Below are 13,017 nucleotides of genomic sequence, written 5' to 3'. Positions count from 1 at the left end.
CTTTATTACCTTCAGTCACACTGCCAGATAAACAAACCGTTCCTTTTACTTCCTTTTAAGGTTCAACCTGAACTCTTTTTTTTTTTTTTTTTTGAAAGCTAGATGTTCAGTGTTGATGGAGTCCTGATTCATTTCCAAGTCATTTTGTCTTACACTCTTATTTGTCATATGATAGATTTAATTCAAGGATGTTTCTGTTGTTTTGGTGCTTTTTACTATTGTGTAATTTATATCTTGTAATTTTTATTCATTCCATGTTCAAAAAAACTCAAACCACAAATATTTAATTGTTTATTGTATTTATGCATTAACAAATTAAACTACAATGCACAATAAAAGTACTTCTGTTCTTATATTTGTTTAAATGTCTGTGAAACTAACTTTTACATCGAAAGCCCTGAAAATTCTGTCAGAAATTATATGTATTTTTTGCAGATGAGGCATAAACACATGACAGGCAAAATATAAATGTCTAAACTAATCCTTTGCAGCTCCCATTCTACGTTTTCTGTACTGTGACATGGATCTTCTGGTGTCAGAGTAGCACACAGGTCTTCTTATCTTTGAAAGGGTTGGACGAAGCCGATATGCCGGTGAGCAGAGGATCGCTGCGTCTGTGTTCCTGACAGTATTGGACTAAATCCGCTGCTGTGAGGGAGATCTGCTCAGACGACAAACAGAAGTTCAAATATTAACAAACCTGGGAAAATTATGTGGATAATGGGGAATTTTTAAAGCACATTCTTATTTTAATCACCAAAGAAAATGCTTTGAAATGTTTGAAAATCACACTGGAATAATTATAGATGTGTCTTAATATTTGAAATCACACATACCTTGAATCTTTCCATGCCTGCTTCAATTTGGAGTTGATCCACCAGTTTTTGGGCCTGGATGATGCTGTTGCTGCTGCTGCACATCTTTCCTGATATTGCCAAAACAAAATGTCCTAAAGGCTGAAGACACCTTTATTTTACGTGCAAAAAAGGTGACTTAGAGTAATATTTTAACCTGATGCAAAAGTCTGTCCAGGTCGTGTGGCAGTCTGCTCAGATGGGCTCCTGGCTTTGCATTTTGACCCGCGTCCCTTCTTTTATTCGCTGCTGGGGGGAGTTCAAAGCCTCTATGATATAAAAGGTCACACAAACCTCTTTTGAAAATGTCATAAACATCACACAACACTTCACAGCTGATGACGACGACTTCACGCTGGTGGAGAGAGAGGCAAAAAGAGCTGGAACAGTAATGTTAACAAAAGCTGGTTCCAAGATTTATTGGTACAGGGGATAAAACATAAATCCATGCCACACTTTTCACATTTTTACTTTTGAAAAGAAAATTTAAAACCATGAATCCTTTCTCTTCCACTCCACAATTATGCACTGCTTTGTGTTAGTCTGTTATGTCTGTCACACTAAAATTATTCTTGAAAAGAGACAAAATGTGAACAAGTTTAAGCTGAATATGACTGCAAGGCACTTCATATGCAAATTCCAAATCTGGCGAATTCCTGGTTTGGGTATTTTATTATTCTATTAATAAAAAGCTCATCACTGCACTCATCACTGAGAAAATTGTAAGCAAAACCAAAATATGTGCTGAAATCTGCTTAGGAGTAAATGTTGTATACAGCACCCTCTGGTGGTGACCTAAAGGTACATTTCTATGAAGGTATTTTTTTTGCAAAAGTATTTGTGACTTGTAACTGAGGTTTAAGTTGTAGAGAAAAATCTTTTGAGGATTTTTAAAGTTTTTATGAATACAAAACTACTGTCACAGATTCCATCCTACATGTTACAAAATATAAAAGTCCTGCTCCACCATTTTTTTTTTTGCTCCATTCTGCCCAGTACAATTGGAGCAAAGCTAAACACCTCTACTAACATGTTTTATATTTTTTTCCCTTTATGCAGACAAAAGTCAGTTAATGCAACTATTGATGCGAGTCATACATCCTGTTTTACAAGCTACACCGCACGCTTGACTTTTGCACCATTTGTTACGCTGCAAGTTTGTGGAGTTTTCTCTACAATTCTGCATCAGAGTTTAAGGGAAAAACTGAGTGTAAGATTTTTTTTTTAAGTTTGACTAAAAGAATACAATTTGTGTCATGTACCAGAATTTGAAGAGATGTATCAATAATTTTGTAATTTATGAAAAACTGAAAAAAAAAAAAATCAAATAATAATAATAATAAAATACAGTCACAAATGTCATCTAGGATTTTTCTCTACACTTTAACTTCTCAATTACAAGCCATAAATACTTTTGCTCCCAAAATACATTCGCATGTTTCTTTCACCTAAGTGTTGTGCGCTTTATTAAGTTTGTCCACTCGCGTTTTCCGTAGCGGTGGCTTTTAGCCTAACAGTTTATGCTATGCGTACAGGGCTACAAAACTGTAATATCGTTGCTATTAGGTGCTGTGATAGAAGTGAACTACTCAACCTCTGCCATCACATAACACCTTACAAAGAGTAGGTATGTTTTATGCTTGTGTTTTATTCAAAATTAGAAGAGCGAACAGCTGCTGGTTGCTAGCATGTAACTGCTAATGTCAAACCACATGGATTTAACATTCTCATTCAAGTGTTGGCATGTAATTCTGTGCGCTATTTTATGTATATGTATAAGTGTGTGTGTATATATACGTATTAGTCTTTGGTCCTCCGTGGAGTTTATGACAACATTTTTCTAAAATTAAATCCCATAATTTCCATGATATTACATTCTAATTGTGCAGTTAAAGAGCAACTATCAGCCTGAGCTGCTGACCAGACTCCTGTTCACATTTCACTGGATTTGTTTATTTTTCCCAGATAGTCTCTGCATTTTTATGCATATATTTTTTTTCATTTGTTTATATACATTTTTTTGTAACAGGAAAAATGGCGGACCATGCCCCTTCTATTGCCATGGAGGCAGTTCTGAAGCCTAGTGCTGAACTCCCGGAAGATATGCCAAAAATCCGAGGCTACGACTTCAACCAGGGGGTTGATCTCAAGGCGTTGCTGAAGACCTACCTGACCACAGGCTTTCAGGCCAGTAGCTTGGGTCTGGCCATCCAGGAGATCAACCGGATGGTGAGAGATTCTCCTAGTAAATACAGATAAATCTGGTTTTCTTTGAGGTCTGACCTGCTGATTCAGATTTTAGTTAATTCCCTCAATTTTCACTTTGGACTATGATAATGGTGAAACAAAAAGGAATCCAAACACTATTATATTTGATTTCTATTAAATTAATAGAGGGAACATCAGATTGAATGCTGTTAGTGATGGATTTACAGACCACATATTTAGGGAGTTTCTTAGTTTTGATGCATTCTCAAAACTAAATGATGGAGAAATGGCCGAACCGATTGATGCATCGTTAACATGACAGAAAAGGGGAAAAAAGCACCTTGGTTTATAGTCTTTTATCTGATGTCTAACAAACTTAACTAAATATAATGTTGCAGCTCTGCAGTGTTGAACTGCTGCTAACCAACAGTTTACCACAGATTGAGAAACGCCTGGAACCGGTCGAAGTAGACGGAGAAAATGAGTCTGAAGTGTCCTGCGAATCCTCCCGCAAGCCCGGCTGCACCATCTTTCTGGGATACACCTCCAACCTCATTAGCTCTGGAGTGAGAGAGAGCATCCGCTACCTGGCAGAGCATAAAATGGTACAAACGTGTTCACTTATAGTTGCCTAAAATAATGAAACTGTTTGATGTGACTGTGGCGGTTTATCTCTACCGGCTGCCTTGTTTTTAGGTGGATGTGATCGTCACCACAGCTGGAGGCATTGAGGAGGATTTCATTAAGTGCCTGGCTCACACTTACTTGGGAGACTTCAGTCTGTCGGGCAAAGAGCTGCGTCTGAGAGGCATCAACAGGTTGTTGTTTGAATCTAGATAAACAGGGTTCCTGCTTTTGAAGTGAAGCAAAGGAAGATAAAACTAAACCTTTTGCATCTTCTCGTGGCTCTGTGTAAAAGAGGCATGCACAAAGGATAAAAATGTTTCAGTGTGGATAGAAATGTCCTTTAAATGACTGTAAAGAAGTGGTTAGAAGGAATGGGGGTGGAGATAAGAGAGCAAAGCTCAAGTGCAGCAGAGTCGGAGGAAGTGCTAAATTTTCAGATGAACTTTCAGTGTGACTTTATTCTCATGTGTTAGATATAACAGAATGCATGCACTATTTTTCAATAATGTTTTTTTTTTTAAACTCTCCACCACTTTTTATCTTGCATAAAATCAGCAAATAAACATGCAGGGGAATAGATAAAATTATTTGTGTCCACCCCATTGTCTCTTCTCTGACTGTAGGATAGGAAACCTTCTGGTGCCCAACGATAACTACTGTAAGTTTGAAGACTGGCTGATGCCCATTCTGGATCAAATGTTACTGGAGCAAAACACAGAGGTGGGTGACTTACTTTCATGCAAATTAGTCATTAGTCATGAAGCTGTTTTTCGACATGTAAATGCTCATTTCACAATATTTAGCACTTCAAATCAAACACCAAGTTTGTTTGTTTCAGGGAATCCGGTGGACTCCCTCTAAAATGATCCATCGGCTCGGCAAGGAGATAAACAACACTGACTCTGTCTACTACTGGGCGTACAAGGTTTGTCCCTAAAATGTGAAGTGATGCATGAAACCTCATCTTGTATTATTCCAGATTGCTAAAGGTCAATTTCTGTGTTTCAGAATAACATCCCAGTGTTCAGTCCTGCACTCACCGACGGTTCTCTGGGCGACATGATCTACTTCCACTCGTTTAAGAACCCCGGCTTGGTTTTGGACATCGTAGAAGGTAAAAAGGAGCGACATTTTAACAGAGCAGTTCCACGTCAGTAGTCCCAGCTGTTCAGACCACGAACTTGGTGTTTGTTTCAGATATTCGAAAGCTGAATGGCATGGCGGTTTTTGCCAAGAAAACGGGAATGATCATCCTGGGAGGAGGGTTGGTGAAACATCATATAGCCAATGCTAACCTCATGGTAAATAACCCTCTGTGACCTTCTTTGCACAAAAAAATAACCTTCTGTTTTCTAAATTAAATTTAACAATATGTTGATCAAAGTTATTAGAAGTGGTGGATTAGAAGCACCGTAAGATCTTTGTTTTTGGCTCAGACTGAAGTTAAAGTGCTTCAGGATCATTTTGTGGTTTGGTGGAAGCTGAATGCTGTCAGAACATTTCTAATGGGACTCTGTTGCATCTTTCTTCCATCAGAGGTCTTTGCTGTTACTTTATTTGAGCTATGTGATGTTTTGAAAGTTTATTAGAATGTATCCATTATTGTCAAAAAAAGCTATGTTAAAGCTTTTATGATAGTATTTTAAAGCGTATTAAAGTTTATTCTTAGAGAGCAAACCTGAAAAAAAAAATCCCCTCTTTCCCTATCCTTGATCTTCCAGAGAAACGGCGCCGACTACGCTGTGTATGTGAACACGGGTCAGGAATTTGACGGTTCGGACTCTGGGGCCCGACCCGACGAGGCCATATCCTGGGGAAAGATCAGGACGGACGCCAAACCTGTTAAGGTACAGATCCTCATGTCAGTCTTGGTTCTGCTTTCTAGGAGAACTAAGACTTCATGTTTGAAGCCGTCGTTCTGCTGAAAGATAAATCTCCTCTCCAATCTCAGGGCTTTCGTAGCTTGTGACAGGTTTTCTTTCGGTGTTGTTCCGTTTAGCACAATTTCTACTTCTCTGTTCCTCCTTTTAGATTTTTATAAAAAAATTAATTCTACCAATGTATGACTTTAGGTTGCTAGCATTATTGCTTTGCAGCAAGAAGGCTCTTCCTGTTGTTTTCTCTTGGTACTCCAACTTCCTCCCATTGTCCATGAACATGACTTGGATTCATTGGTTACTTGGAGTTTAGTAATAAAGTGATCCATGTGATGTTTTATGAATGTCATTTGAAATGTGTAATCTTTATGGCGTATTAGAGTGACTTTAATTCAGACTTGATTTGCTGAACACCACCAACGTTGTTTTATTGCATTTCTCCTAATCAGATGGGATCATCGGACGTAATTGTTTCTAGCAATGGCACGCTTCAGCCTGAAGGTGGCGATGTTGGATCACTATTTGTGCTTAGAACTGATGCTGTTTTTTTTTTTTTTTTAATCAATCCTACAGTAAGCCTCAAAATCATTCACACCCTGGTAGATTTCGATTTGGATTCAGTGAACCCAAAAGTTTGTTTCTGACAGGAAATGAGACAGTCAACTCAAAGATGAAAAAAGAACTATGTTAAAGGTGTAATAGTTGAATTTTTATTCACATTTTGTTTCTCTCTCCTTTTTTAAAAAAAATTAAAAAGCATGCCATTAAACAATGGAAAAATATTGAATGGTATTACAGCCATCAAAYCTTTCTCATAGTTGCTGATGAGCTGGAAGGTTTTGAGGTTGTTGGACGGCCTCCTTGCCATCAACTCCATTCACAGATTCCAGTTTGGACTCCAAAATGTCACTGCTGCCTCCAAATAATCACATTATTTGAATGATTAAAGCCAAATTTGCCAGGGTGAAACAGTAACAGTGCTCTTGTTAAATAATTACTGTGATCTGTTGTTGGTTTTCAGGTGTATGCAGACGCCACTTTGGTTTTCCCTCTAATCGTGGCCGAGACCTTCGCTCTACATGCCGACAAGCTGACAGCGGGACAGAAAGCAGATTAAAGCGATTATGCTACCTTAAATGTTCAGTTAGGACAACATCCTGTTTTATTCTCATAGTTGTTTTTTTTCCCTCTCTGAATGAGTGCATGAATCATATTGAGATCTGCTGCTTCTCATACTGCATTTAATCTGAATAGGTATGAAATTTTGAGCCAAAGTCTCATTCAATGCCGTCTCTCAGCTTTAGTTTTGTAAACTAGAAGGTTTTTTTTTTTCCTTTGCCTATAAAACAGTTGAAATAGCATGCGTGTAATGCTATCACATGTACCAAAGAGATTTCCTAGAATGCTTTTGAGTTCGGCTGTAGGCTGTGAGAGCAAGAGCCTAAACATGTTGCAGCATAACTCATCTCAGTGTAGCTGGAGCTCGATGCATGGCTGCTTTTAACGATCAGACCTTATTGACTTTTAGTTTCAATGACCAGGTAGATCATTTTAATGCCGACCTTTCAGCTTGGAAGATGCTCCTGTATGTTTAACAAATCAGGAAGACATTTGATTTTGTCTTTGTTAAAATTTTTGGATTTTAATCAATGCTGTATTTTTATTTATTTATTTTTTGGTTTCTGATTTGTGTGTGAAATGCCGTCATGTGACACTGAGTTGCACATGATTAGGTTTGTGAATAGTGTATAAAAGAGAAGTCTTAGACAGTATGTTTGTTACATTTGGGGTATAAAAGGGGAAGTGCAGTTGGGACGCTAATATTTTCACCCTTCTGTTAATTAAACATGGTAAAAAGATATACATTTTCAATGCAAAGATGTTATTTTATGCATTTAGCCATTTAAGTTATGGATATATAAAACTTGGTAGCTTTGAAAATCAACTTTTGTTCCATTTGTTTCAAGTGATGGATTTCAGATTAAACATTTTTTTGCTGAAGTTCCTTTAGAGGAGACTGAGATAAATTGAGCTGAGACAACTTTTTTTTGGAAATGTTATATTATCGAAACAGTTACGCTTACCCTCATTCTGATTGTTTTAAGGGATGCACAACATCCTGAAATATATGCAGATATATGACCAAACTAAGGTTGTAGTGATCCCAAATATTTAAAATATAGCTGCTATTACACTAGTCTCCGCTATTTCTTTCTAAATATTGGGTTTCAAGGCTCTCCCTGCAGAACCTTGCTGTTTTAAGATGCATATACAGCTCTGGAAAAAATTAAGAGACCACTGAAATGAACCCGATTGAAAACCTCGTGGTTATTCCACCAAATATGAATTTCTGAGTAAAAATATTAGTACTGTTGTTTCCAAATAATTATGAACTTGTCTTCTTTGCATTATTTGAGGTCTGAAAACTGCATCTTTTTTGTTATTTTGACCATTTGTCATTTTTTGCAAATAACTAAAGTTTTGCTTGGAATTTCGGAGACATGTTGTCACTAGTTCATAGAATAAAAGAACAATGTTCATTTTACTCAAACGTATACCTATAAAAAGTCAAATTAGAGAAACTGATCATTTTAAGTGGCCTCTTAATTTTTTTTCCATAGCTGTAAGTAGGATGTTGTTTGTTTTGCTGAAATAAACTGAGCCTACCCTTTAAAACCTATGCTTTGATAATAAAGCTTTGTATCTTTTTCTTCGATCATTGGAGGCTTCACAGATGTTGTGTGTGACTCTGTTCATCACCTCTAATGGGACGCATCGTGTAGTTTTATTCTGACTAATTTGAAAAGTGTTTAAAGAGATTTTGTGTGCCGACTATCATCCTCATTTCTTGCTCGGTCAAAATGCAGCTAGACCTCTGCTGAGTTTGTTACTGCCTGTTTATAGCAACAATGATTCATTTCCTACAATGAAGAAGGAAATGCATTAACTACAAGAAAATTCAAAGAATGAGATGACATTTGGGGCTGCTGACAAGCCTTTGTACTGAAAAGTGACTCAAATTTCCTGTTATTTTCAATTGCATACATTCTGAATGTGACGCAGTCTGGTGCAAAAACATCCTTAACTTTGGTGTCTGTGCTAAAACATACAGCGTAATAAAAAATTTTGCTTCAATATGTAAAAAGAAAATTACAGGGTATAGATAATTAGACCTTAAGGCTGTACGCTTCAAAAAGATTTCTATTAAGTAGTTGATTCATTGTGTTTCCTATCCAATATCAAGACATGTTTTTTTCTGATTTATGTTTCGTTCCTGAATAACAAAACTCTCAGTTCTCTGCTGTTTCTTCGTTGAAGCCCAAAGGCACCAAAATCCAACAAATAAATAATTTGTTAAATAAGTTCACATTCTGCAAGATTTTGATTTAAAATCTTTTATTTTATTTATTTTAGCAACATGTTTCTTCTAATTATYGATAAATATTTGGAGTGGCCCAGCCACAGACCTGATTTCAATCCCTGCTTAGAGAATCTGTGGAGGGAGCTAATGATTAGGGTGTTGGAAAGGAGGCCTTTCAACCTCATAAAAAGCTTTTCAGCAATCATGAGGAGCATTGAATACAGTAATGGTAATGAAGGGCTTTCTTTTCTACTATTTAGAATTATACAAATAATTTTTGAAATGGACATTTTCTAAAGATGTTTTTTTTTAAATAAAATAGGAAGGTGTTTTTTTTGTCTCTTTCAAAAATTGTTTTTTGGTTGAAAGAAAATATAAATTTGAAATGGGCTTTAAAGAATTTYAGCTTAACTGTGTAAGTATCATTATTAAAATCAATAAGTTAGGTTTATAAGTAATTAACATTTTGTACATTTTTGATTATTATTAAACTAGTTCCTCTTTCCTGTGCCTCTTTCTGTCATTAATTTATTCCGATAACAGTTTCATACACATTGTCAAAACCCTCAGCTCTGATTAAATCAACAATACCTCCATGCCAAACCAGAGTTTGCTCCGCCCTCTGACTTTAAWGAAAGATCCTAACAGATAAAATAGATTCATTAAATACTGCAGGACAATAATATGAAATAATTTGATTACAATTATAATAATTATCTTTGGTTTTAACACATAATAACTGCACATTTCAATGGATAATTTTTGTGTTTATTTATTAAATGAACCAATTTCATGAAATTGCCACATTCAAATAATTACGCATACATTTTCTTATGTAAAACGTTTCCATTTTAAKTCTGTTGACACACAGAAACATTTATTGGCAAGCATTACTGAAAAGTTGATTTATTTCAGTAACTCGCTTCACTAAGTGAAACACATTGCAAAGATTATTTACAGACAGACTCATGATTTTAAACCTTTATTTCTGGTAATTAACATGATTTTCTGCTTACAGCTCATGAAATCACAGCATTTAAGTTTAGAAAATGACACCAGACTAATAAAAAAATACGTGGAAATGTGGGCTTGACAAGCCATGTCTGCTTAAAGGTTATTATTTTGAAAAGGTAACTGTCATCGAATGCATATTTATGTGTATTTCTTCAATTATTTATTTATTATGTCACATGTGGCCCCTGGAGATGTCAAAGTTTAAAACAGCAGGAACAGCTAGTAGGTATCTCTGGTATGAATGATACTTTATCAGCTGAAGTCTGTTCTGTGACAAAGGTTGCTGCAGGTATTGGTTAACGTACGTACAGGATGTTTGAGTCACACAAGAGCATCGCAACATCTGCATGTAATCGGTGCCTGCTCATGCATTTTTAATTTGGCCGCGCAGAGAGCAACAGTATCTACGTAGGGCTCAGACATTTCCCTCTATGAATGCAGCAGAACAGAACCAACCACATAATCTTGTAACAATGATCAAGACATTTCCCTCTGCAATATGCGACTTTGTTACAGTGGGAAAGGATATTTCCTGTGGCTAATCAGCGCGCTCATATCCTTTGCACTGAGTCACTGTTATGTTCACAGTTCACTTATATTTCCAACTCCCTGGAATGGAAATGCAGAGTGGCTCTCTGGTTCAAGTGTGTCTGTAATATGTTAACTGAAGCGTGAGCTGCTTTTTCCTTGAGGAGGCCAGCGTTAAGCCTCTGTTTTTTAAGCGGTTATGTTGACCTTTTTTTATTTGGAAACGGAGATGGAGGAGTGGAACTGGAGCCCGGGATAAGGTTAGCTTTCCCAAAAACCTCGGCTCCATGTGCTCAGACACATATATGAGCTGGGCGTTCCTGGGCTGGTGCAAACTGCTTTTCCATCCACTGTTTCTATCTTTTCCTATTGGCGGCGACGCTGTGCAATTGGTGTGTTTGCTCAGGGCTTTGACAGTTGAAAAGATTTCTTGCGATTTTCAAGGGCATGTTGTGTGGATTTTAGCTCTATAGAAACATGTTTGCCTTGTGCTTAACMGGGAGATTACAGACAGCCAGAGTGGGCTGAAAACAGTGGAGTCGAGACCCTGCACGTGTTTGTGTGTGGATGAGCTGTAGTCACGCTATGATAATATTGTGTGGCGCCTGCACAGTGGAGACAGTGTCCCCCCTCTCCTCCCCTCCACCGTGGAACAATCAGTACACTATGTGATGTGCAGGGCTGCAGCAGTCATAATGGCAATTATGTCTTCTTGCAGCCAGATTGGCAGCTTTTTTATGGTGAGAACCAAGGAGCCAGACAGGGAGGGAGAGTGCTGACCTGCTGCACAGCTGCAGGGTGGGGCAGATCAGCGAGAGTAGAGGAAAGAGAATACACAGCAGATGGGTCTGTATGTATATATATATATATATATATTCTGCAGATACAAAAATATAAGCAATTACTTCTGTTGTTACTGCTATTATCAACGCTATTGTTACTATTTAATGACGTTGTCAAATATTACTGTATTGTAGTCACTTAGAAATGATTTTCTAACATGTTAAAAATTATGCTTGCTTATATGGGCATGCAATTATGAATACACTTTACTAGTTATAGACATGGATATAGGCAATAATAAGAAAGACTGTCAAAACTGAAGAATGGACAAAAACGTAAAGACGCACAAAACTGGYAGAATCATTTACCTCAAAAGACCTGCAGCYGTTARAGCAGTGAAAAAGACAGATGGGGTTAATACAAATACACCCCACACATTTCAGACTTGTCTTTGTAAAACAAAGCCGATAATCATGTTAATATGTGTATTTATTAATGTGGTTCATGTTCAGTCAGGTCAACAGACACCTTTGTGGTGACCTAGGTTTTGCCTTTCAGGCTGCATAACCTGCAAAATATAAGATGAGTCACTTTCTTCAATGTGAGAATAGCAGCAGCCTCTTTATGCTACACAACGTTAYTGACTATATGTCACATAATACAGTTTTRTTTTGAAACTATGATGTTCTGATTTGTTTTCATTTATGTCTCATAGTGAACTAAACTAAAAACATGTTCTACAGTAGGAGATTATGTCTCAACATGACTAAGGCTTTCTGAGCTACTTGTATAATTAACCTAAACAAACGTTTTTCAATGAAGAACAATGATTCCTTTTTTACTTGACTGGAGTCATTAAAATAGTAATATAAATGATTAATGTGTCTACGCTTCCGTCTGAGCTTTACCTCAGATGCTGATAGATTTACCTCATTGCATCGTTGTTGGGTTTTTTTTTTTTTTGTCTTCTTCTTCCCCCGCCCATTGTTGACCTGTTTTGTTCCCATGGCGACTCCCGCGTCGGCCTCCTATTGGTCAACCCGCAGAGGTAGAGGCAGGTGAGGAAGCGCGAGTGCGTGGGTGTGACAGGCACAGGATTTACGGAACGGGGTGGGGCCGGAGGGCTGCCACGGAAAGATAAACACTGTAATATAGAAGTGGGCGGGGGTGAACAATGGAGCAATAAACCTATAGAAGGCTGTGATAAATGGAGAGAGAAGTGGGCTTAAAGGAGGAGGAGGAGGGCGCCGCGGTGAGACAGCGAGAAGGGGAGGAGGCTCTCCACCGCGGCTCCGCGCCTCTCGCTGCTTTCTCAGAAACAGGAACTTGCCCGTTGAACCGTCGTCCCTGCACGTCAGAGGCTTGATGACGGACACGTGTATCTGTTGCTGTGGCAACCAGGCAACGATAAACATCCGGATGACATCTCTAAGGACGGTAAAACAAACCTGTAACAGTTTAAAGACCTACATAAGTCCGTTGTCATGTGTGGTTGCGTATGTGATGAAAAGTTCCCGCAGAAATCTAGAAATGGYTGAGGTGAAGCCTTTTATTAGGACAGCACGTCATTGCAGCTTACGTTTACTTAACAATGTTGCCTATTGCTAACAAGACATCTTTACTAAGRAAAGATTATTATATTATCTTAGTTTTATTTTGCTAAAATTGTAAGCAATATTTCTGAGTGCAATCTATCTATCTATCTATCTATCTATCTATCTATCTATCTATCTATCTATCTATCTATCTATCTATCTATCTATCT

General features: G+C 37.5%; 2 protein-coding genes across 3 annotated transcripts; one reads left to right on the top strand and one right to left on the bottom strand.

Annotated features, from left to right (window-relative positions):
- Positions 1-75: 75 nt before the first annotated feature.
- Positions 76-1,084, bottom strand: LOC103469304 (guanine nucleotide-binding protein G(I)/G(S)/G(O) subunit gamma-7-like). Its single transcript, XM_008416904.2, has 2 exons — positions 837-1,084; positions 76-661 (listed from the first exon to the last, which is right to left on the bottom strand). The coding sequence occupies exons 1-2, from the start codon at positions 918-920 to the stop codon at positions 536-538; spliced, it is 210 nt and encodes a 69-aa protein (XP_008415126.1). The 5' UTR covers positions 921-1,084; the 3' UTR covers positions 76-535.
- Positions 1,085-2,330: 1,246 nt separating this feature from the next.
- On the top strand, positions 2,331-7,511 carry dhps (deoxyhypusine synthase). Of its 2 annotated transcripts, none has more exons than XM_008416906.2 (10): positions 2,331-2,477; positions 2,884-3,083; positions 3,503-3,667; positions 3,759-3,880; positions 4,313-4,409; positions 4,528-4,614; positions 4,698-4,803; positions 4,887-4,990; positions 5,411-5,536; positions 6,588-7,511. In XM_008416906.2, the coding sequence occupies exons 2-10, from the start codon at positions 2,889-2,891 to the stop codon at positions 6,681-6,683; spliced, it is 1,098 nt and encodes a 365-aa protein (XP_008415128.1). In that variant the 5' UTR covers positions 2,331-2,477; positions 2,884-2,888; the 3' UTR covers positions 6,684-7,511. The 2 variants fall into 2 exon arrangements, with proteins under 2 accessions (XP_008415128.1, XP_008415127.1); XM_008416905.2 differs by having other exon boundaries at positions 2,331-2,481.
- Positions 7,512-13,017: the final 5,506 nt, after the last annotated feature.

Source organism: Poecilia reticulata, linkage group LG8 (assembly GCF_000633615.1).
Source record: "Poecilia reticulata strain Guanapo linkage group LG8, Guppy_female_1.0+MT, whole genome shotgun sequence".
Lineage (NCBI taxonomy): Eukaryota > Metazoa > Chordata > Actinopteri > Cyprinodontiformes > Poeciliidae > Poecilia > Poecilia reticulata.
The sequence above is the reverse complement of the archived record's forward strand: the minus strand, read 5'-3'. Positions and strand labels throughout refer to the sequence as shown.